The sequence below is a fragment of the Gordionus sp. m RMFG-2023 genome, chromosome 3 (assembly GCF_954871325.1).
Source record: "Gordionus sp. m RMFG-2023 chromosome 3, tfGorSpeb1-WG-v2, whole genome shotgun sequence".
Lineage (NCBI taxonomy): Eukaryota > Metazoa > Nematomorpha > Gordioida > Chordodea > Parachordodidae > Gordionus > Gordionus sp. m RMFG-2023.
Window position 1 is genome coordinate 20,378,481 of NC_088777.1, and position 27,939 is coordinate 20,406,419.

General features: G+C 26.2%; 1 protein-coding gene across 1 annotated transcript in view; it reads left to right on the forward strand.

Moving 5' to 3' along the window:
- LOC135926139 (uncharacterized) overlaps positions 1-27,939 on the forward strand; it is a 56,333-nt gene that overhangs the window by 15,012 nt on the left and 13,382 nt on the right. The window contains exons 3-4 of the mRNA XM_065461857.1: positions 16,915-17,568; positions 17,983-18,436. Of these exons, the coding sequence (XP_065317929.1) occupies positions 16,915-17,568; positions 17,983-18,436 (1,108 nt within the window). The remainder of the gene's footprint in view (positions 1-16,914; positions 17,569-17,982; positions 18,437-27,939) is intronic.

The window sequence follows — 27,939 nt, forward strand, 5'->3', positions numbered from 1 at the left end:
TTGCTATTAACCCCTTTAGATTTTAAAGAAATAGTAAGATTTTTTGTTATAATAAAACGATAGGGGGTAAACTAAGTAAGATTTTAATTTAATACATATTGAAATTAAATTAAATATCGACAAGCAATTAATTAAGATCAAACGTCATGTTTAAATAATAAAAAGAAATTATGTTTGTAAATATATAATTTTTAATGAAAAATGAAATTTTTTTTTCATCTTCTTTGAGAATGCTCAAGTAGATTTTTGATTAAATTTAATCTAAAATTTTAATTTTTTTTTGTAAATAGTCTTTCTAATATTCGAAATTTTTTTAGAATTTCATAAATGTAATCTATTTTGTATCCATTTATTTCGATAAAAATATGACAATACTGCTATAAACTTTTATATAAAATAATAAATAAATAAAATTTATCAAATCATTCCATTTGCTCCTCGACGATGATGGCACCTTTTTAGAACATAAAAGAGTTAACATTAAAATTATTAATACAAATCAATTATGAGGATTACTTAATTAATCAGTTGTCCTCGATAACCCAACTCCTAGTTGCATGTGATTGTAAAAGTTAGTAAAATCTTCAGGAATAAATCCATATAGGAGCTGAATAATATTCCGAGCAATTTCATTTCTTGGATTAGGGCGGGGATTGATTGCTCGATATTTATTTTTCAAGATTCCAAAAAAAATTTTCGATAGGATTTGGCTGAAGCTGAGGTGAATATGGTGGTGGATATTCAATGTCACCTTTATAAGCATCGATAAGATAGCTTCTATGGATAAATGCATTATCCATTACAATGATTGTATCCTGTGGTAAGATACTAATAAGCTATGCTCTCATAGGATTATGAAATAATAGTCCATTATAAGCTCCTTGATTATTTTATAATGGATTACCCCTCCAATTCCAATTGTACATAGTATGCTTATATAGATTGGCACTACATTCAAGCTTATTCCAGTTTCATCTAAGAAAATAAGTTTCTCTTGGGATATTTAAGATCTTTACACAATAGATTTGACGAATATTAATTGCCCCTGGAGTATTTCTTCTATCAGGCACCTTGTCAGCTCTTTTTTAGACCAACATATATTTTTGATATATTTACAATGGTTGTTTTTGAACTACCAGCAGAGGGCAAATTTTCTATTATCTCCTGGATAGTAAGAGTGTTATTTTCCATTCTAATGATGTATCTTTCAATTTACTTCATCTTTTTTGAATATTGTATTCTTTTAGAGGATCTCCATATTTCTGGGAATATGTTGCATCTAAATTTATGAACCAATGCCTTAGACATTTCAACATATTTTGCAATGCCTTTGATTTTCATTTGTTGTTTTTCAGGGATTGATAACATTTTAGTAATTATATCTATTTTTTCTTTGTTCCAATATTTGTGTATTCTTTTTAATCTTTGAATTCTCGACGAATATGATTTAAATTGGATTGGATAATAAAAATTCTATATTAAACATTTTTTTTATCACTCTAAATTTCCAGCATAATTTCTTTTTATATTTAAACAATTTAATCTTAATTAATTGCCTGTCCATAATATCTAATTTCAATATGTATTAAATAAAAATAAAATTTTACTTTGTTTGCCCTCTTTTATTGTATATTTAATAATGATATTTTAACTGTATATAACTTTTCCCAGAATACCAGTTTCGATGCTCTGTCGATTTTGTATTCTTCCAGAGTTTGGTACCAGAACCCCTCTTTAAACAGTTTTAGGAACCGTAACTAAAATCCCCTTTTGAGATTTAGGAACGGGAAAGGGTTCTAACAAAAGTTCAACTAATTTATGTATATTATTCAAAATGTTGTTTGATTCAATTTAGATGACTGTTCAGATAAAAAAATTAATTGTTTACCCTGGAAACCTTTGATCTTTTTTATTAATGATTTTTTAAAAAAATTGTGGTTCAAATGCGCCATCTCGCCCAAATTGATACAAAGGATTAATAAAGGTGACTAGTAAGATTACCCAATAAATTAATAAAATAATTTTGGGTTTGTTTTTAGTATGATTTTTATTTAGTAAATTATGGTGAATTCGGCTAGTAATATCAGTAAAGATTAATAAGATTACTAATATGATATCAAAGCACCTATGCTTTTTCCTTTAAATTTTGATATTTTAAACAAAATCCTATATTATATAAGAATTTTTTTTAAAAAATCATTCCAAGGGCAGTACCTATTTAAATTTGTAATAGTTAGTGGCATTGATCGTGGAGAATAATTAGTAATTTTAAAATAAAATACTTCGAAATTTAATTATGAAATTATACAGAATGAATAAAACCAAAAACGATGTGTTCCAAAGCAAATTCAAGCCTAAATAAACATTTTACTTACTCGGAAAACGGGAAAGGAAAAAAATGTTCCTGTTGCAAGTCCCTGGTTTAAAGCCATTATAAAAGAAAATTTCTAAACGAAATTAATTAAAATTAAATTATGCAAATTTATTTTGTTTTTTAAGCTAAAATAAGTTTTTATTTCCTTTTTTGCTCTTATAACCAAAATAGTAATTTGTTTTTAATGTTTAGTAATGGTGGTATTTATTTTATTTTCTATCAATGTTTGGAAAATAATAATAATAAAACTCTGAAATAGAATAATTAATTATTGATTAAAATTACTTTTTATCTTTTAAAGTTATATTATAACATTAAATTAGTTTTTCTTTATTTAGTATAAAGATATAAATGAATACGTATCATACAATTAGGAACATTAATTAAGGAAATTTCAGATTTCTAAAGATTTTAATATTTAAAAAATGCAGGTCTCATGTGAACTCCTTGTTCGATTTGATCCTAAAGATGATTTTTTTGGAAATAACCGGGCTTATGAATAATTGATTAAAACAGTTTATTCAATTGTTAATAATTATAACACCTTTAATACATTTTAAATAAATACTAAAATTATTTTTAAAATCATGAAATTGATACAGAATTTTTAAATAAGAATCGATTTTCACCGTAATCAACTTAAAAAATATCATGCCTTATTATTTCTATTTTTTATTAACATAAAGATGATTTTATAATAATGAAAAAAATAGATTATTATGTATGCTACCTATAAATATAATAAAAAACACGTTTATATTTTTTACATCAGGAAACTCTTCAGACAATTCTTCCTTTTAAAAAATAATACTTCAAAATTGAAATGTTTTACATATATGTATTGAATAAAATAAATTGTTGTTTGATCCAATTAGTAGTGTTGATAAACGGTTCAATTTGAGTCAATTTTTAAAAATGGCTAACTCAATATTTTACCCGGAAAAATATTACGCAGGCCAAAGATTTCGCTCACAGATGGCACAAAGGTTTGAACACCTATCAGCGAAATCTCGATATCTAGGAAATTATCGAGTTAGCCGTTTTAAGAATCAGTTCAAATTGAGCCATTTAAAATAATAACCAAACCAATAATAAAATTTATTAATTCATGCAAAAATTTCATGTCAATTCTATGTTTTTAAAACAATTTAGATAAAATAATAAAAAAAATATGTAAAAAGAAGAAGTATTTATGTTAAATAAATATAACACACCTGGATTTTTTTTCATTTTTCAGGTAAAACATTTTACCTCCACCCCCATACCTATTATATTTTATTATTTTTTTATACGAAAAAATATCCAAAATATAATAAATTATATTTTTATTAATATATTTAAAAAGATATACAATAATAATTATATTTATAATATAATTAAAAACCATAAAAGATTATAAATTTATTGTAGCAATAATTTAAATAATTTAATATAATATGTATAAATTATTTAACATTTTTTAGTCCATGTTAAAATTGTTAAACAGGTGAAAATGGTATTACATTAAAGTTTATATAAATTTTAAAAAAAATCAAACTTTATCTCAATATCATAATCAGTTTTTTGATTTATATGTCTACTTTCAAATATCAATATTAACTTTATAGGTTTGGGAAAAATGTAAATCACTATTTTATATACATTCTTAGGCCACTCCAGATATATTCAGAACTTGTGGGGGGTGGTCTTTTTTTTTAAAGAATTTATTTGAAAAACGTTATTCGAACAATCTTTAAATTTACTTCAAAAACGAATCCAAAATTAGCAAATCTAATTCGAGATGGGCTCACCATACGTTTTAGGGAGAATCCCTCTCCCCCATACCAACTATATGATTGATAAGGATACTTTAGAATGTAGTTATTATTACATTTAATCAGGACATTAGCTATTTAAATGCCAGATCAAAAATTATGATAAAGGTTGATGAGTTCATATAAAGATCATTCTATTGTGTTATAAAATAGAAGAACATTTTTTGACCAAAACAAACACTAATCTAATTTTATTAATTTTATTTATTAATTAATTTCACTACTATATTAATTTTTGACTATGTTCACAAAAATTACCTCATTTCATTTAAAACCAGGGATTCAAACCGAACCCCGAGAAGAAAACCCGGGGTTTTGAAAAAAAATTCTGAACCCCTTTTATAAAATTTCCAAAACCCCAAACCGAGCCTGGGAATTTTTTTGAACCCGGGTTCAATGAATATTGTTTTAAATAATATATTAAGATATTTGTAAAATTGTAAATACAGATATTAATAATTTAATGAGATTTAATATTTTCAATTTATTTAAATATAAACGGCATAAATTCTTAAATACTACAGATATTACTTAATGATGAATTTATTTGTGCGAAAAGGCATTATTTTAATTTATAGAGTAGGATTAAACCCATATCCATGCATTATTGGCGTTGAAGAATCTTTTTCTCATTTTGAAATTCATTCTTTCATTGCATAGATCGAGGATGAGCGAACAACTTTTGGAAGATATTATGCAAATAAAATATTTAAAATTGATACATGACTATGCTTTGTATTTTTAACTATGTGGGGGGTTATTTTTAATAATTTGTTAAATTTTTTAGGGCATTTGGGGGTGAGGAGGTGGAATCGTGATTTAATATACACAGAACCGTATTTAACTAAAAATTGTTCTTAGTAGGGTGGGGTCAAATTTATTTTTTCAGATTACATAAATATCGATCAGATCAGATTCGATCTGAAATTGCATGTTTTTATCATATTTATAGCCAATAAGCATATTATAATATGAATTAAATCATAAAAAAATGTAAATAATTAATGACTATTAGGTATATACTACTCTAGTTTTTGTTTTGGCACGTCGCCAATATTTGTTTATTTTTGTTTTTTTCCCAAAAAACTTTTTATTCTTAAATTCGGCTACAAAAGTGATTGAAGCACTAACCTCTACTAACTAAGCACTAAAGAATGATATAAGTTTCATCGTTAGTGCTTTCAATCAACTTTTAAGCGTGAAGTTGGCACAAATTTTTATTTTTGCTTATAACTTTTTTTCCTTAAATTCGGTTACTATACGGATTGAAGCACTAAAAAATGACATATGATTCATCGTTAGTGCTTCCAAATGTTCGGCCAACTTCACGGAGCTTAATTTAGGTAATATCAGAGACCTGAAGGCCCGGGCCGGGCCGTATTTTAAATTTTTTAAATATAACCGGGCCGGGCCTAAAAAATTTTTTTTTAAATATATCCGGGCCGGGCCTAAAAATTTTTTTTTAAAAATATCCGGGCCGGGCCTTAATATTTTTTATAAAAATTTTTACATTATGAGTTAATGGTTATAAGATTATATTATATTATAGTTATGATTAATATAATATTGGGTAATGGTTAACACACCTAACACCCACAGATCGATCTAATTATTAATTTCCTGCAAATTTATTCAAAGTATTAATATATTTTTTTATAATTCATATCTAAATTTTTACAACATATTTTACCAAAACAATCAAATAAAGGAATATCTTAAATAAGCCCCAATATTCAAGGATTAATAATATATTTTTTATAATTCATATCTAAATTTTTAGAATATTTACCAAAACAATCAAATAAAGGAATATCATGGCACAAAATACTAATGATATAATTAATAAAATTAAAAATAATATTTATTCTTTTAGAAATACAGATAATAATTTAAAATCTGAAATATGGGCTAAATTTAACATCATCATAGATGAAAATAAAAAAAACATTGGCTACGTACAATGTAAGAATTGTTCAAGTATATTATCTTATAATTATAAACATGGTACATCACATCTAAAAAGACATAAATGTGATGGTAAATCCATGAAAATTAATAATTTTTTTTTACACCTGAAAAACCAACCTATAAATGTAATATAAAATATTTAAAAATTATAAAATAAATTATATTAATATTGTAGATTATATTTTCAAAATACTATTTATTATACATGCAATTTTTTAAATAGCGATTTATTTTTATTTTATAAATTAAATAGTAAATTAAACACAATATATTATATTCTCAAAATATTTTTCATTTTTATAAATTAAATATTAGTTTTATTTTTTTTAAATGCAATATAAAATATAGTATATGCTCAAAATATTATTACCATTTTTATGAATATTAGTTTTATTTTTATAAATGCAAAAAATATAGTATATGCTCAAAATATCCATTTTTATAAATAACAGTTTTATAATTTTTATAAATTCAATATAATATTCTCAAAATATTAGCTTTTTTCATGTATTTTTTAAATAATAAGCGATAATACTGAAAAATATGGTAAAATACCTCATAGGTGAATTTTTGTATATACCAGGTCGAATATAATTTTAAAAAATTCCGAGCCGGGCCTGAAATTTTTAAATCAAGGCCGGGCCGGGCCGTAAAAAATTTTTTTTTAAATATCCGGGCCGGGCCGGGCCGGGCCTAAAAAATTTAAAACCGGGCCGAGCCGTGCAAATGGTGCCTCTGCAGGTCTCTGGGTAATATTAATGATAATTTATTAATTTATGTAATATATGTTTTTTTATTACAATATGAAAAAATGCGAAATCTACAATATTTCGCTGGGGGGGGGGGGGTATAATATTTTTTCGGCTGCTCGCCCTCAAAATACTACTTCCCTTTCCCGATATTCCGACCCTGAATCCACAACAACAAAATGATGGTCGTAATTGAAATAAAAGTAGAATTTTTTGTTAAAAATAACAAATTACTATAAACTAAAGAATACGAATCTTCAAAATTAGCATATCTATATTTATAATCACCGTAATCAAGAAATGAACGTTTTCGTATAATCTTAATGTTAATTTTTATTTTTCCTATCAACTTTCCTATCCTCTTAAATGTTAATTTTTATTTTTTCTATCAACTTTCCTATTCTTAATGTTAAATAAATCGATGGAGACTAGTGAAGGTCAACGGTCCGGTCCTAACGGTCTTAGACTGGGATCGGACCGGACCGATCTTTTTTAAGGACCGTGGTGGTCCGGATCGGTCTTTTATTATTGTTTAAGTTTGCTTTACTATTCAATTAATATAATTTTTTTGTATATTTTATTTTATGATATTTTTCTAGAGGAGTTATTTTAGATTTTGTTAATTTTTATTTTACAATATGAAAACCATAAGTTTGTCAAAGAAACATTTTACTTATAGTCCGCAGTACCAAATTTAATGTATCGTCAGCAACTAGTAACAAAATAATTGTTTATAATTTTTTAAGCAATAAATTAATTAAAATAAGCAGTAATATTATTAAAATATTTTGGTTATTATATAGTTCTATTTTTTTTAAGAAACTGTCTGTATAATTTATTGTAAAAATTACTTATCCTTATTCTTAATAAAATAATTAGGTACCTTAAGCAGACATCTGATAAAACATAAAATATATATTTCTAATGATGAAAATGAAAATATCTCAAAAAACACAATCTACTCTTAATTTTTATATGCCCTCCACAAGCACAAAATCATTTTCTTCAATACCATTGGATAAATATTATTGTTTATATAATACTCTTATATTTAATAAAATGATAAAACAAATCAAATTAGGTTAAAAAAAATATGTTTTTTAAACAAATAAAAAGACCGGTGACCGGTCTTTTTATATCGATCTTTTTCTTAAGGATCGTGGGTCCAAGGGTATGGGTCTAGTCCGGACCAAAGACTGGACCGTGACCTTCACTAATGGAGACTATATATCTCTAAATTTTAAGAAAATTTTTTGTATATTACGGGACTCGAACCCATGATTTAACGTTTTAAAGGCAAACGTTCTTCCCACTCAGCCACCTTCTATATTAAATTTTGTAATATAATCTTTCTTATATATGTTATTATTTTGCTATTAACATATTTTTCAATTAATTTATATAATTTAGATCTTATTGTTAAATTAAAAAGAATACTAACCTCCCTCACATCAAATTATGATAAGAATGAATATTATTAAATTTAAAATATCAAATTAAATTATATTTAGCCAATTGAAAAATAAACATTTATCTTATATTAATTTTAGCGTAAGTAATATTCAATCAAAGTAAATTTTATTAATTTTTATAAATTATTTTTATATTACAATTTAGATTTAACAAATAAATTTAAATTATTTACCACCCCAAAATATGGTAATAATTTTTTTTTTACCTCAACCACAATATGGGAGCTCTGCAAATAGTATAAAATAGCTATTTATCAATATCTTCTCATACCAGAAAATTAACCTCCCTCACTAATCCTAAATACCATTTAGATTTAACAAATAAATTTAAATTATATTTAGCCAATACATTTATCTCATATTACCACCAGGGTTGCCAGATATTCTTCACTTGAAAACGTGAGTTTTTCTTTTATAATAATTAATGGGGGACTTCTCCCCCATACCCCCCCCCCAATTTGCGGGTCTTCGGTCCGCTTTTGCCCGGCCTTCGGTTGAAGTAATTGATGTAGCATACTCATCTAAGTTAATATGTTATATTTAATATAACAAGATTTTAAAGACAATAAAAATTCTTTATTGATTTACTAATAACAATTATGATATATAATTTTCTCATGTTTATAAATATAGCATAATATTAATTATTATATTTTATTGATGATTTTAAAAGAGGCAATAAAGATTTCCCATCGGCACTGTGGAGATAGGCTGAAAACTATTTGCATGAATAGTTATATTTTGTTTAACTATACGTTCAGCTTCCAATGATGACGTTCTTTTCGCCAAGCAGTAGTCATTAGACAATATTCTCTCTGATGAATCATTTGAATGCGGAATAGAAAATATAAAATTGCATATTTTCTCTATCAATGGTGAGTTTTAAAGAAAATCCATCCATTTTTCTTGGGTATTCATGTGATAGTTTTTTGATAATTTTTCTTCATAATAGGAATAAAATTGTGAATATTCCTCAAAAAGAATTTCTGTATCTATGTTTGGTATTTTATAATTACTAATAATTTTTTGTAATTGTTCAAATTCTGGACATTATTTTAATGTCATAGGGCTAAGATATTTCCATCATAACGTTTTTCTACATATTCTATAATATTTTTTATAAATATCTTTGATTCATTTTTGAAATTTATTGCCTTTTCTACATCATTATTATGTTGTAAAATATTTTTAGAAATGCTCCCATAAAAATTTTGTTGAATTTTTAAATTTAATGAATTCTTTAGTTTTAGGATAAGATCATGTATATATATTGCTAATACATCTTCAGATTGCAATTGTAAATTATGTTATTGACTAAAGTGCCAACGTTAAGGATAATACCTAAATATGCCTCTGCAAAATCATCTCCAAAAATTATTTTCAAAATTGGTGGGGTTGCTGATAATGATAAAAAATATTCTTTAAGGAGTTGAAAATACTTAAGCATCCGCTTAATCGCTGGGATTAATGTAAGCCAGCGTGTTGGAACATGGCTAATTGATTCTGACCATTATAAATTGCACCATTCTACCAATTCTTTTAAAATTGTAACTCTTTTTGTCGAGTTGCTAAATTCATTATAGCATTTAATTACTATACTCTCAATATCATATTTAAGAAAAATTATAGCCTTTTTAAACGAATTGTGAAGAATATGGCATATACAACCCATTGGTATAAATTAATATTATTACTATGGCTTTTCAATTCTGTCCAAATAATTTAATCTTTCCCAAAGTTTACAGAGGCGTTATCTGCACAATAGGCCGTTACATTAGCAATATCAAGTTCAGCGAATTTTAAATTTTCTAGCAAGCATCTAGATATGTCTTTAGGGGTTTCACTGTCAGACGAAAAATTTTAAGTAATTAAACATTTATTCCATTCTTTTTGTTGAAGTATCTAAGTAATAAGGGAAATGTTTTTATATTACCTTTATTCTATTCATCCGTTAGTATTGAAAACGGATTATTGTTTTTTAGATCTTTTATAATATTTGCCCTTAATTTATTTCATTTAAAATTTTACGAGTTTTAATATAAGATTTATAAAATCCATAAAAGAAATGTATAGTTATTTAAATTCATATTATAATTACACTTGATAAACTTTCTAAAAATTGAATTTCTGTTGTGGGTAATTGATCAATGAATATGATTGATTAGTTGGACTATTAACAAATACTACAATTTTTTTAAATATTTTAAAATAAAATTAATTTAAAATTTTATATTTGTTTTTAAAATTTTTTAAAAAAATATTAAAATATATTGAAAAAATTTTAAAAGTGTGAGACTAAGTGTGATTATTTTAATTTACTCAAAATACGTGGGAAGTGAAGTGTGAGAAAACGTGGGTAAGTAAAAAAATTAAGTAAGAAATCGTGAGAATCACGGCTAAATCGTGACATCTGGCAATCCTGATTACCACCCCAAAATATGCAGTATAAAAATTTTATCTCAACAACAATATTTGAACTCTGGAAATGACATACAATACCAATTTATCAATATCTACACTACATTTTTGATTACAATTTCATATATATTACGCTAAATTTAATAAAATGAATAAATAATCACTAAATTTGTCATTTATTTTATATAAAAAAATGTATTTAAAAAAAATTCATATAATAGTTCAAGATTTTATTATTCCCGTCATTCTTGATGGGTCATAAACTAGTATTTATATAAAAATTTATAATAATACTAAACTAAATTATAATCATGATTAAATTATAGGGATATAAGGTTAATTATAATTGTTGGATTTTTACAAATTACATAAAATATAATCTCCCCCTTCCCCAAAAAAACCTTTTAGCTAAATTATTTATAGAATGACCGATTTTAATTGTTATTTCTTATATTATTTATTCATATTAATTTTCTTAATTTACTATATTTTATGCAAAATAATTTGCCCATCAAACCAAATTTATTTAAAATTTGATAGATCACTTTTCCTAATTATCGATAAAAAAATATATATTTAAGAAAAAATAACTATCATGATATTAGTAAATTTAAATTGGATCTTTTCATATTTCACTTTTTGTGAAAAAGACTTAAAAATAAATTGATTATTTTTAAAAAATATTAAAACATATTGATAAAAATTTGAAATTAAATAATTTACAGTTTAATTTTATCTAATTACTAGCTAACCCATCTAAAATGACGGGCCAACTAAATATTGCCCTTTTTGCCCAAATTTTTAAAAATCTTTTTATTGCTAGATGATGGTTTTGCAAACCTTATTTTAGATTTCATTGTCCTACACTATTATTTGTTCATATTGAACCTCATATTAATTAAACCAAATTTTTGGTTCTTACCTTATAAGATAGGCGAATTTCTTATTAATCCATCGTCAAATGAAAGGGAAATCTCTGATTCACCCCTTAATCTAGGTTTGCCGCTAGCATAAATATTAAAAAAACACGTGAATAAGTATTAACCGAAAGCCTTACCTAAAAATGATAAGTTTAAATATACTTTGCTACCATACCTTTTAAAAACAAAAAAAATATATAAATCACCTCTCATAGGTTCATTTATTATTCATACCTCATAAAATAAAGGGGATCTGATTAGGGCCGATCACTATATAATTCAATAGTATTGGAAGAAAATTATACCAAGAAAAAAATATTACATTTGTTTATATATAATAAATATATTGCTGTTATTATATAATTTGCGTGAGGGTGCATAGGGAGAGCTTTGCTTCCGGAAAGGGGGGTGGCATAGGTTCAAATCCGGTCATTGGCAAAATAAATTTCATTTTTGAGGTCAAATCTCAATCTAAGACCTATTTCGAACTCTCCTCAGGCCGGATTGACCTTGTGGATAGATCGAAAATTAACATTAGGTTATATAGCCTCCTTAAATTCTATAACATTAAGATGATAAGAAAGTTTATAGATATAATTGAATTAACATTAAGAAGATAGGGACGTTCATTTATAGTATGAGATGATGATAATGCAAATTGATTTATTTGTTTAAAAAAATCGAAACATGAATGACATTTCCATTGGCTATCTCACATTGCTAGTTTTCCTAAATATTATTCTAAGCAAAAATTTTCTAACACCCCCCCCCCCCCGCCAATATTCCCAAAAAATGAATGTATAAACCATATTATTTTTAGGGTTCTTAGACCCGATGAAATTTTTACTAAATTTGATACAGGTCCTGGTTCAAACATTTTATAAAAATGGGGGTCTGTCTAAGTGGGTCCAGACAGGCAAAACCTGGTTTGGTTCAGATTAGAAATAAATAGAAATGACTATTAAATCCATCACATAGAATGAAAAAAGAGTGTGAGTTTATTTTGTAAAACAAGATTTCAATAGTTATTTTTATTGCATCTAAAATTTTTGTGATAAAAAAATTTGAAAAAGGATAATAAGTAAAAACAAAAAATCAAGTTTGAGCGTAACATAATAAATCACCTAAAAAGGAAAAAAGTCAGCTCGGGCTCCCGCAATATGAACGCTAATATTTTTTGAGTCCAGTTTCGGTAAAAAAAGAGTTGTCACTGGTCCAATTTCGGTCCAGAACTCTAATGTAAAAAATAATAAAGTTAATAATTTTTTATAATGACTATATAATAGAAATTTTTGAAAAAAAAAAAATGGAACTCCAAATTTTATTTTTGAAAAGTAATCCGCCTAAAACCCTTAAAAAAGAGGTCCTAAACTCTCCAAATTATGATGAAAAGGCCACCAACCCCCCCCCCCACCCTCGTAAATTTTAGTTACGACTATGGACATTTCTTTTTAATGGTATTAATATAAAATCCAATTTTTTTAAACACCGTTTTTACAATATGGTTTGATATACCATCCAAGTATATTGTATCTGTAACATCTGGATAGCATAAATTAGCGATTAATATTGTACATATATAAAATTTACATTTAAAGTCCACTTTACATTTATAGATTTTAAACAATTGAAGCATATTTTTTAATTCAAAATAAAAACTTTATTTTTATGTAAACGGAGAGGCTTTGTAAATAAGTCGAAACTCTAAATATAAAGTATACATATTATTGTTTTTATTAATCAATTAAATATGTATATACTAATACCATATTTTCAAAATTGCGACCATTCATTCGGTTATACTTTCACATTATACAGTAAAAGCCTTTTATAAAATAATATTTCAATTGTATAATATGATATCCATTATTTTTATATTTATATCAAGTGCTTAATTATATTTTATAAAATATCGAACTGAAACTAGCCCAATGGATATTTTAATTTATCAATATGGTGTAGGTCTATTCAAAAGTAAATGCGAATCAAATAGTACAATCATTATTCGTAATCGATTCGTTTATATTTATATTCGTACGAATAATAATATTTGCTATTTATATCCGACTAGAAATATATATTTGAATAATTTTTTTTAAACTTAGTGTAAAAATAATTATACCTGTTATTTATTATTTCAGGTTTAATTATAAAAGTGAAAAAATATTATAATAATCTGATGATACCAGGCCCGTCACAGGAATTTGGTCTGGGGGGGGGGGGAATAATAAAATTTTTTAAAAATATCAAGCATAAATTTATTAGGACTAACTATTCCTAATACACAATTTTAAATTAATGTGAATTAAAAAAAAATTATATGTAAAGAATCACTTAAATGACCCAAAATTTTGAATTTTTTGTGACTTTACACAAAAAGTTTCTTAGGAATAATTGTATTTTGAATGTTATATATTTACAATGTAAAATCCTTGGGATTGAGCTAATTTTTCAATTATCTCATCCTTGCTTGTCGTCAAATGCCTATGAATATTCAAAAGATCCAAACCTTTCAATCTACTTTCAGATGTTGTACTTCTTGGTATGTTTTTCAGAGACCTGCAGGCCCGACCCCTGGGCCGGACAGTATTTTAATTTTTTTAAATATTCCCAGGCCGGGCCCGAAATTTTTTTTAAAAAACACCTGGGCTGTATTTATTAAAACAGCTATATTTTATATCGTTATTATTAGCTATAAAAAAATAAATATAATTTATTTTAAAAAAATCCGGACCGGGCCTGAAAATTTTATTTAAAAAAAGCCTGGCCGGGCTTGAAATTTTTTTAAAAAAAGCCAAGCCGGGCCTAAAAATTTATTTTAAAAAACCGGGCCGGGCCTGAAAATTTTAAAAAAAAAACCCAGGCCGGGCCGTAAAAAATCTTTAAAAAAAATCCGGGTCGTGCCCTGCAAATGATACTTCTGCAGGCCTCTGTTATTCTTCTTAAAAAAGAGAATGCTCATTAGTTTTACTAAGAGAAGAGTTTATAAAACCTTTTAATACATTGAGAATTTAATCTAAAATGTGTTTAAAATAATGCAGAGCATCCATAGCATTTTTTGGGACTATATCAACCATAGTTAATCTTATAAACATAGTTATTCAGCTAGTAAGGCATCATAAGATACTTTAACATCTTAATAATAAAAATCTAACAAATATTTTTTTTTCTATCACCATCTGAAAAAGGTTGGGAAGGCTTTTATGGAAGTAATATTTGCAGATTAGTAAGTGCTGCATGATGAATTAAAAATTCATTTATTTGGGTTATAAATGTATCTGTATCTAAGATATACTCTTCTACTGATCCTATATTAATGTTTTAACGATGAGCTTGCCTTGCTACAAGTCGGGGGAGACAAATATTAAACACGTATAGCTCTGCTTTTGACTCAACAATAAAATAAGAAATTCTTCATCAACATTAGCTCTAATTTCCTTGAGTTCTGATAAAATGCTCTCAGAATCAAGTCAATGTCATGTTTTTGAAAGGTATACTTAAAATAGTTATATAATTAAATAATACATTCTAATGAGAAATAAAATTTGGAATAAGCATTGAATCCAATAATTTTCTTGCTTCTGAGGAAATATTTCTTTCAGGCCATTGTAATATTTCAGTAATAGCAAATAATTGGCTCTTCTAACTCCTTAAAAGCTGTTACCTCTTGATGGCAGAGACTCTATCTCGTTGGACAAGGTTGCAATTTCTTTTTACCTGTTGGACCAGAAGTTTCAGAAATAATTATTATTTGACTAGAAATTTGAAAATGGTAGATAAATATTACGTCACTAAAAATTTGAAAATAATAAGTAAATATTATGCTGGAAAACTTGAAATCGAAATTAATTGATAAAATAACTTATGAATGTGATAATAAATGTAATTAAATATATATTTAATATATGAGATACGAATAAATATTAACAAATATAAATTAATATGAACAATAATATTTTTGAAAAATATATCCGCTGCATTTTTTGGTTTTTTTTTTTTTGGGGGGGGGGGGGAGGGGGTTTGTCTCTCTGCCCTCCCCTCCGCTGCATACACCAATGGATGATACATAAATATAAGAATATGCTATCAAGTTATTTACCAAATTAAAACGCATATTAATTTAGTTTATAATACCAAGCCAATTTTTAAGGCAAGGAATTCTCCTTTATAAGATATGCTATTTTTTGACATAAATTAGTCACAAGTTTAAATTAAAAAAAGCCTTTCATGACAGTGATGTATGTATACCTTGTTATTTAATCACCTGTCAGATTGATAGGCTATCCATGGAAATGATAACAATTAGTTAAATTTTATTAAAAGGCCTATTATTAATTATTCCAAATTCAGTCGAATATTCGAATTACTCATTCTATTCGTTGCGAAAAATTGTTATACTTAATTAAACAAAAAGAAAAATTGTTGTTTGTTTTCTTTATTATTCGCGAATTATTCTAAACGAATCAAATATTCGATTCATTTTTGAATAGGCCTAATATGTAATAAAAATTGATTAATGTACACTATATTTAAAAATGATTAATATACAAATTTTAGTATCTAGGAGGCACCTTATTTTATAATTAGTGCACATGAGCATTCTATTTTTTACTGGCTTAGTAATTTAAGACGTTAAAAACTGGAAAACTTTATTAATGATAAACTTGAAGTGATTTATTTCAACCGATCATATCTAAATTTAAATTATAGTGTATTTCTAACTTTCTAAAGAGTTTTAAATTAAAATTGGCAAATCAAAACTTTCAAAAGGTGGTAGATTTTATCAATATAAATTTAATGCGAAAGGGGGAGGCACAATCCCACACCCATTTTGCAGGGCTGCTGCCCGCTTTTGTTCACAGATCAGTGAGGGAGTAATGAATGGAAACCCTGAACTGAACATGTAATGTAAAGTTTAAAAAATATTTTATAGACAAAGTTATATCCTTAATAAATTTAAATCTAAAAATATGAACCGGATCGATAAATAACAAATCTAGCAAAGGCCTAAATTCTGAAGGAAAAACTGGACTTGACTGACCAATTAAAAATGGTCTTCGTTTGGTTTTTATAATCCCTTTTCGGTCAGGTCTTTTAGTTGATTTTGTTTCGATTTTTTAATTTCGGTTCGTCTTTGACCTGCACTGAACAATCTCAATTTATTTACTAAACAAATCTCAATTTATTTATTATAAAAAGTGGTTGGAGGAGAGTTATTCACACGAAGAGAACGGTGCTCTAGTTAACTGGCGTTCATATGTGGTTTGCGATATGAACGACCCAACTGCTCACGCTTCAACGAGGGATAATTGGCTAAGAACCCCAATGATTAATATTAAATCGCCCTTTAATAACATGGTTGAATCTAAAGAAAATGATGTTTTAGATAAAAAGGATAAACAAATGGCTAACAAATTTTTGGAAGGAGTGCGCCGAGTCCATATAGACCTGACTTATAGTATGAGAGATTGTTCTAATTATCTGGAAAACGAACAAAACACTTCAAACGACGGAGAAGAATGTAAGGAAACTTTCGAAGTTTACTATAGTCTGACAGACAAGATCGCTAATGTTAATAGCGACAAAACGACGACCCATAAAAAGCAAGCTCCATCTAAAGAAAAAATGGCTGCTAACATCAAATTGAATCAGATGGGAGGCGATCTCAAATGGACTTTGTTGGACAGGGTTGCGTCATACTACCCCGATGATGGGTTCGAAAATTTTGGCCCCGAAAGCAAAGTCAAAATTAGCCGTAGAACGTTGTCTTTTAACCTGGATGTTAGTAAATGGAGATCTTTTTACCTGGCGTTTCACGATTCTGGAGCCTGTCTGTCACTCTTAGCCGTTAGGGTAAAAAAAAGATTTGTATATTATTTTTTTTTAAATTTAATTTAGAGTACTGGAGTTTTACATAATTTGGGACACCTGAGACTAAAAAATTAAAAAAAAACCTATTTTTCTGGGATCAAGACAATTTATATAAATTACAGTTAAATTTGTAAAAATAAAAATCGTGTTCAATTTATTTTAAATTATAAAATTTGGGGCAAAAAAAAATCGTGCCTAGCATGCGCCCCAAAAAATTAATGTAAAACTCTAATAAATAATTCAAAGATATTGATTTGCCATTAAAAAAAGTATAGCTGCAATCAATAATATGTCATTCATTGTAAGTAACACCCTTTTTCTCATATCAAGAAAATTATAAAATCAGACCTCTTAAGAATTTCCTACTATTTGGTTTTTTAAATTATGAAATAAAAGGTATACATCCTTTACTGCCCGGGTGGTATAATAAACGGCGCATGGCTCGAACCGACACCAACAGGCCCGGAGTTGACTTCCGTCGTCCCCGCGAAAGGTGTATGTTTACCCCATTCAACTTACAGATCTGCCCTTAATTTTCAAAATTACGGAAATTCAAACGACAACTTAGTCGATATAAATAAGCGGAAAATCTTGGATATGAATATCAAAGCCGTATCTGATAATTTGTTTCAAATGCCGCTTAGCACGGGATTCCTATGTAAGAGCGATGGCAAATGGTTTCACAATGATTTGTTGGCCGACGCAAAGGCAGGAGCAGGGAGTAATGATGATGCCATGGTAAATTACAATAAAAGTTGCCTTTGTGATCCTGGATACCAACAAACCATGACGGTTTTGAAAATTCGCGACATTGAAAATTCTAATGGAATTATTCCAGAAGTGTGCGAAAGTAAAAAAATATGTAATTTGTTTAATTTAAATACATGACCTTTAAAAACATTAACTTGCTTTTAATAATAGGAAAATCAGACAAAAATATCCATGACAAAAGTACCCTCCGATTAAAAAACCAAATATCGCAATTTTTAATAGTAGTTAAGTTTATTAACAACGGGATTTGCGGAGCTTGTTAACCTACTTTTGAAATAAATGAATTTGGGGTACTTTTACCAGACAGGTAAATCTTTTTATACAGGGTATTTTTGTCGTCATTCTTTGGAAAAATGTTATATGTATTTATTTGATATTTATTTCTCAATAAAATAGTTTTTAAATTTCCTCAGTTATTTTCTCAAAATAAAATTATAATGAACATAAAGTTCGGTTTAGTCCAAAATCTCTATGTTTGTTATTATTAATACTATTAAATCTTTATTAAGAAATCTAATATTATTTCATTAATAAGACCCACAATTTAATAGGATGAAATTATATTTTATATAATTAGATCCCCTTATTTATTTTTTTCACACCATTTAACTAATATTTATTATATAATATAATCGCATAATAAGATAAGAAGCGTTGAATAACATTTTTTATAATCTTTTAGCCAAGCCACTACACTATCATAGCCCCCTATTTTTCAATCTGTTAACCAAATAAATATCTTCCTTTTTTTATAATCAATAACATTTATGCGTTGCATATTAATATTATTATAAATTCAATAATTTAGAAAATAAAAGTTCAGATACATATAAAAAACCAAAACCATCCATTTATAAACTTGTTGCTATTATTGGGCAAATATACATTAACAAAAAAAACTATTTTAAGGATGAGGGGAACATTTTTTAAAAATATTTTATATTTTTGGTACTCTATTTTTTTTAATGAGATATGGAAAATAAGAACACGAAATGGTAATATTTTCATTATAATATAAAGAACATATTATAGTAATGGTCATTTACATTTAATTTATAAATAAAAGAATAGTTGTCTAGACTTTAGGCCTTTTTCAGTTTTAGATTTTTAAGTACATTAGCTCTACCCCTTCTTCGCTTTTATTTTGTTTAGATAGATTGGAACTAGTTTTCATCTTTCAAGGTTTATACTTTTGATAATATAAGTAAAAAAATTGTTTTTTGGGGGACCAAAAAAGCCTGAACAGTTTGATGCTCGGAATCTACAAATTAGAGCAACAGGTTGATATTTATATTTGTTTTGCTATTGGATAAATTTGATTTGGAAAACTATTATTAAAATTAAATAATATATAATTATCTCAATTCAATTTTTGATTGATATTAACAATTAGAATTTCCTTCTTTAAATTCGTCTTTTTTTATTTTATTGATAAAAGTTTCTAATTATTAAATTAAAAAACCCATATCTATCTAATAGAATGGCGTATGGGGCCCTTTAAATATTAGAATATATTCAAATACCCCTCCTTGGTTGTTGGGGAGCCATTCTTTTTTATATACAATTTATTTGAAAAAAATATATATAAATTCTTTGCTTTAATTTTGTAATCCCCATTTTTATTAAATGCACTATTCATGACTTATTTTATCATTACACATAAATGATCTTTAGAAATCGGGATGGCCTGGTCCCAGAGTTGGGCAGGTCCTCCGGAAAAAGAATGCAGATTCTTTCTGAAAAAATGTATCTTAGATACAGATATTAGTATCTTTTTCAAAATATTAAATAGATACAAGATAAAAGATACTTGTATCTTTTGCCTAATTAGAGTGCCTTAAATACAAGATACTTTTAAATTTAAATTAGAATAGTTTATAAAATACACTTTTTATTCTTTATTTTTGAAGAACATAACACACGCATATAATAAGAATGAATATTAACAATAATTAATAAAATATTTAATGATGAGTTAATTATAATAATCAGGCATTTTAATATTAGTTATAGCCCATACTTAGCATAGATAGGGAAGGGAGACTAGTATTTTTAATGGGAGTTGAAATATTAATTTGCAAAAGAGTATTTAAAATAGATTCATTATTTTATAAAATAATCAAATTTTTCAAATAATTTATCATTAGTCCTTTTTGCCGTTTCGGCGTACTTAATATTGTGCCAAAACTAAATAACCTTTCAATTGGAGCTGATTTAAGTATTGCATTATTATATTTATAAAATATTTCCTAAATGGAGGGATAATAATTTAGCATTTATAATGTATTTCGAACTTCCTTTAATATAATTTAAACCTTCAGTTCAATGTTATTTGTATTATTGAACTCAGCAACATTTGTTTCACCAAAAGAATAATAACCATCATTTTATTAGATGTTAAATCTATTGGTGTTATAGCTTGAGCTTGTATACCTGGCACTATATTTAGGGCTTCTTTTATTAATATATTTTGAAAGTATTTTTTTTTATCATCTGACTCAATTCATAAGTTTTTGATATTGATGTCAAAAAAGCCTCATTATATTCATATCACAGGAAAATTCTTTCTTTTGCATCTTGTGCAGCTTTTAATAAAGGTAGACAATATTGTAAAATTGAATTTTTAAGATAACTCATGCTACTTTTAACCATACATAAATAATATACTTTAAAATGTTTAACAAAATTTGGTTTAGACCTTTATCATTTTTTGTATATAAAGGTTTTTACATTTAGCCTGTTCATTGTCTTTTTTAACTTTTATTTTTAAAAAATTTCCATATAAAATTTTAAGATTGGGATTTGATTCACGGGAACTTAATTCCATAATTTAAATTTCACTACCTTCTTCTTCACTACCATGTTACATAAAATTGGTATTGATATTCTATCGAGTAAAATTTATATATATAATATAATCTTAGCTTTTGGTGTTGTTATTTTTTTCTATCTACCTTATATAAGTTAGTGATCTGCATCGGACCTAATTTTTCAAGCGCGGTACTAGATTTTTTTATAAAAATTAATTTTTATAACTACTCAAAATAAACGATATATGTTACATGGCGTCTAGTTTCTTTAAATAAAATCAAATACTTTTATTTTACATAAAAAATTTAATAAAAAATGATAAATATAGACATATTTAAAAAAATTTCTAAGGCCCGATCCGGCCCGAATTTTCTTAAAAAATATTAAGCCCGACCCAGCCCAAACCAGATTTTTTTTAAAATAAGCACGGCCAAAGCCCCTTTAGGGCAAACCGGTTTCGGGCAGGGCCTACTTTTGCAGATCTCTAATATGAGTTGTAAATTTTTCAGCTATTTTTGATTGTCATCATATTTAAAATATGGTGAAAAAAAATTAATACAAGATTCTCGAGGAAAATAAAATATAAACTGATGTGTAAAATTTTAAACATGAATATTAAAAAGAATCTGTAACTGAATCTTTTGTCAAGGAAATGAAAATGAATAAGATACAAGATTCTTTTCAGAATAAAAGATCTTAGATACAGATACTAGTATCTTATTAAAAATGTCAAAAAGATACTGAGTACAAGATACAAACGGATCTTGTATCTTAGATACAAGTATTCGCGGTACTGCCCAACTCTGCCTGGTCCTAACCGATCGGTGAATTTCTATCGGGTTTTTTGGTCCCACCCGTAACTAATTTTTCGGTTCCGCCGTAAAATATATTATAAGAATTTTTTTGAAGGAAAACGACTTATATGAGCCTATTATCAAGTTTAAAAACACTTTCAAAACTTCGGCCCCACCCGTAAAAATATTTTGCACAACTTGTTCGGCCCTGCTCAAAAATATTTTTCGCTTTTGGGCCGAGCCGGACTATACCGACATCTAATGGCCTTCGCTTAATCTTTCTTTTGATTTAATAAATAATTTTTATTAATTATAAAATTGAATGGCGAGTAGATCCTCATTTCAAAGAAGGGGGTGGACATTCTCGACCTATTAAATATTTGATGAATTTGTAATAATTTAATTTATATTGTCTATATTGAAATATCTCTAATCAGATTGATGAAAGATTAGAAATAATGCTAATTTGTTAAACACAATATAAATATAAGAAATATGTGAGCGGTTCATTCCCGAATGTCCATTGAAAAAATGGAAACGATTCAAAATTTAACAAAATTATTAGATGGTCGATAAGACACAGTATTCAGTTTTTATAATGTAAGCAAAGCTTACTATGACTTTTATTTCTAACTTTACTCGTGAAGATCACATTTGCCGAACGATACATAAATTAGAAATCTACACGGCCCATAAAATATTTCGGGCCAGGTAATTTGTAAAATTATTTATTTTTTTAAAATTCAATCGCAACAATAACCGATCTAGCAATGTGTAAAATATTTTGGTAGCCGGGTTAAAATTTTTTTTTGAAAACTCTCGCGGGCCGCATGCTATGCTGATCTCTAATGTAAAGCTTCCTTTTATATAAAGCTATATATTAAAAAAAATTAAAATAATTTTTGATGAGAGTAAAACATCACAAAAAATTGCGGAAGGTGGTGGGAAGTTGTTACGTTACTGATCTAATATCTAAAATATATATTTCACCTTTCACATCCAAATATTAATAAATGAAGAAATGAAAAACCAGATATATTAAAATTATCAAAGATCTGGATTCTTAATTTTGGTCCTAACTGGTATTTAATTTTGTTCATCTCCATTTTCAAGCTAGTCACGGTTTAGATTAAAAAAAATTTTACTGTTGAGTTTTTAATTTTAAGCCTAGACTAGATTTGTAAAATTTTGAACATTTTACGGCCCTCCGGTTTTTATAACTTTGCTATTTAAAATAATTTAGCCTTTATTTTGTAAATTGCTTCAAAACAAATTGAAAATGCACTCATTAATGTTGAATGACCATTATAATATGACTGGCCAAATGATAAACTGATATAATTTAAAAAAAATTTTTTTACCGGCCCAGTTACGTTTGTAATTTTTTAGGTGCCCACCCTGAGTTCGTATTTTCTTTATTTTTAAGAATGCCCTAATTCTTTAAAAATACGCCATTTTACTGCCCATTCTATCCACAATTTCTGGCAAGGTCTGCAAGCCTTTTAGAATTATAGAAAATTAGAAAAATAGAAAGAAAGAGGAGAGATATAATACATACAATTTTAATAAATTGTAGAATTTCATTTTAAAATGGCGAACCAATGGGGAATTTAATTTTTTTTTTTTAAAAAAAAAATTTAATTTGATAATTGAACTTTTTATAAACGGTATAAAAGTGGAAAGGAGGCACAAGTCAAAATTAAAAGAATTAGTTTTTCGATTAAAATTATATTATTATATGAAAGTATATGTATAAAGAGGAAAAAAAATTACATAAATCCTTGAGATTTAGTTACCGACCGATTTTCATTTTATAAAACATTACCAAAAAATTATTTCTGTAAACTATTGTTCATATTATAAGTATAAGCATGCATATTATATTATAAAAGTGAAAATCTTTTGACTTAAATTGAATAATTCATAAATAATTCAATTAAAGTATATAAATATTATAGCATATCCGATTATAATAGCTAAAGCTAAAAAGTTACGAAAGTGTATTTTTCTCCCCATTTTGACATTATAATTGAATTATTTATATCATACAACAAATTTTTGAAATAAACTTTTAGAAAGTATTTACATAATAATATTCAATTACTTTTTGAGATTATTAATAACTTTCTAAAGAAGTAATATATTTATAATTTATAACTAAACTGGAGCTCACAAAATAGTCATAATCAAAATACTTTTTCATAAATGATGATTATGAATAGTGTGAAACAAATAAGGACATTATGATTATTAATATGTTGCTAGAAAAATTTTTGCTAAATACTAAGTGTTCTCATAATTTGATCAACTTATTTGATATTTCTTCTTCAAATGATCAGCATAAATGAGCACGTATAGATATTGTTTAGCTCTTTTTTTCTGGCAAAATTTACTTTCTCAGTTTTTCCATCAACTAAGTATTTTATCATTTTGATTAAAACTATTTAATGTTTCGACTAACTGGATTTCTCAAATCCTCAAGGATATGTTGAATAAGATAATTGTAGTTGATATGGAAGGATAGGACGTGTTTCAAAGACCCCAAATAGTTTTGTGATTAACATGATGAAGAAGGATAAAAAAATTACTATTAGGCGCACTCAAATAATTTTCTTTTTAATAAGTGATCTAAACCCTAGATAAAAAGGGTTGCATGATAAATTTTAAAAGAAGGCTTCACGTTCTGGTTTTTCGATTTTTTCTGATTCCATAGGATAAAGGAAAAATTTATTCTGAAAAACAACCCTTTTTATTTTGTAATTGATGTCTTTCTATTTTAATAGATTTGAAAAGAAAAAATATATTATATTGTAATGATTGAATTATTTATAAATAATAATTTTATTGTAACCAGACCCAATGGAATTTAACCTTCATAGATTGTTTAGACATCTAACAACCCCATAATTAAAGTCAGTGGTATAGCCAGAATTTATCCATAGAGGTGTAGGGGGGTCGGGTTTAAATTTTTTGGGGACTTCATCCCCAAGCTCCCTTTCCCCCCTTCGGTCGGGTCCCTAAAAAACATTATAAAATATTAATTTTTCAGTGGTTATCTTTATATTATTTTTGTTGAAGTTGGCTAAACAATTGGAAATACTAATTCTAAAATTTGCCAATATTTTATGCTTTATTAGTGTTTAACCATTTAAGCCAGCATAAATGAAAAAATATTAACAAAATTTTGGCTAAATTTATGATTAATAGGCGACTGAAAAGCATTATTCTGAAAATTTTATAAATGTTTAGTGTTCAAATGTAAATTAATTCAATCCATTCTGAGTAGAAAAAAAATCGCCCCCCTCCCCAAACCTGCCAATATTTATGATCACAAAATATATCTTATTCTAGGTTAAAAGTAATTATTTTAAATAAATTTTTGCATATAACAAAATTTGACAGAGAATTTCATTATTATTGTTAAAAAACCCGATTTGGATCGATTTTTCAAAACGGCCCCGATTAAGATTTAAGTTAAAATAATATTATGTAAGCATCGAGATTTGGTAAATAGATGTCCAAGCATTTCTGCCAGCTATGAGAAAAATCTTTAGTCTTACATAATTGTTATTTTGTTTATAATCTTAATCGGGTCGTTTTTTTAAAATCGACTCGAATTGGGGTTTTTAACAACACTACATCATAGATTTTATTTATTATTAAAATACATTAGTATAAATAACCTCCCTTTATTTAATTATGTATTTATTTTAATGATAATATACAATAAAATAAATTTCAAAATGTATGAATTTTATACATATTATTATATTTAAAATTTATTGTAAATAACTGTGTTTTAAAATAATTAAAAATTTTATGACTAAGAACATATTAAAATCATATTGCAATTTTATGATTTGAATTTATAAAGAGAGATCTAATTTAATCAAATTTTTATCTAAAATCCTTATCAATATTTAATAGGGCTAAAAGGGTTTTCACCGGTGCTATTTCATAGGTTTTTAACCTTTTCAAAGTTGAAAAAAGACCTTCATTAGTGCATGCAGGTACTAATAGGGAAGGTAACTAAAATAAAAAAAAAACAATTGTTTGATATTAGGCAGGGAATCTAAAGTGCAATTATACATGGAAAAGGCCTACAAAGCATTTTTTGGTCTCAAAGAGTACTCTATTCTGTCAAGATTTTTATACCAAAATTTGACATCACAAAAACATACGATCCTGATAACTCAAGAGTTAAACTCTGAGATTTTCTTAATATCCTCTCGCGTTTCAAGTGTAATCAACAATTCAGACTCAGCCGGTAAAAGAAAATAAAAGCTTGCTGTTTATCTTTACCAAATTAAACGATTTAAAATTAATTAAAATTTTTAAAACTATCTAATTTGTTTCCCCCCCCCCCCTTGTCATTTAATATTTTAGTTCATATAATTTTTAACTTAAACCATTTTGTTTTTTTAAATATGTTTCATTTTGATATCGTACATATTATTTTATTTCCGTTTTATAAATAAAATTATTCGCAATGAAAATAATATTTCTGAGGTTATGGGGAAGGGGGGGGGGGTGAATTTTTATTTATATGATATATCATAATATGATTTGTTGTAAAATATTTTCATATATTTGTAACACTTTCTTATAAAGTTGCCTAACTTGCTGTAATTCTTGTTCTTTTTAAATAGTTATCAAAGTCTTATTTTTACAATATATGAAAATTTTTAAAAGCAATCATATTATTACATGCCCTCTTGTCCATATTAAATATTGACTTTTATATAATTTTTATAATAACGAAAGCTATTTTGTTTTAAAATTCTAACTTTTTATACATATTATTTGTTATCCTTTTATACAAACAATTTTTTAAAAAATTCTTGATTTTTGAGATAGCGGTGACTTTTACATATAATAATTTTTTTGTGTATTGTTTAAAATATATAATTCATTTTTTGTTTGTTTATGAATTATTTATGGTATAAAACTAAGGGAATTTGATTGAATATGTTTATATTTTATATATTTTCAAAATGGCATATTATTTAAAAAGCCAATTCAAAAAAATCGAATATTCTATGTTTCTAGTAATTCGTCGAATTGAATAGCGACTACAGTAACAAATACGATTAGTAAATGTTCGAATACGTATAAAACGAAAAATTTTAATATTAAATAATTCGCTTATTCTATAAATTATTCTAATAATTTATTTTATTCAAATCGAATTGTTCGAATAATTAGATCGAATATTCGGAAAAACATATTGATGACTATCATTCTGGCAGAAGATGTGATTCACAGTCAACTGCGCATGAAAGGTTTCTCTAAGTTAGAACTAATTTTCTGCCAAACAGTCGCATATCTTATAAAGAAGAAACAATAAGAAAAACTCTTTGCTTTCAAAATTGATTTGGCATTATAAATTAAATTAATATACATTTTAATTATGTTAAAAAATTGATTTCATGTTCTTTATCATTAGATTACTATTTTATAATATTTAAAATAAACGAATTATTAGAATCGAATACAAATAGTAAATTTTATTATTCGTACCATTATTCGATATATTTGAATAGACCTATTATTTATAAATAATTTTGGCAGCTATTTAAATATATCGGATCCATAAGGGTCAATTTAAAAATTACAAAATTTTTAAAGAAAGAAGTTGATTTAATTTGAAAACAAGAATTGGTGGTGATGATAATTCTTTTTAAAATTATCGCCTCTGTCTAAAAAAATTTTTTTTTTAAATTAAACTATTAATTTTTTCAAGTCACATGGTTCTATCTTAACCTCTATCGAAACCCATTTTTTTATGGTTATTATTTTATTCAAAATATTTTCCAGGATTCAGACTGAATTTTGCGGTGCCAAGAATGATATAAAAAATTTTTTAAATATAAAAAACAAAACTATGGGAAAAGATTTCTCTTTTCTGCCAAGAAATGCAAGAAATGATCTAGCGATTTAATTTTTTAATATTCCTTTGTGGTAAAAAAAAATAGCG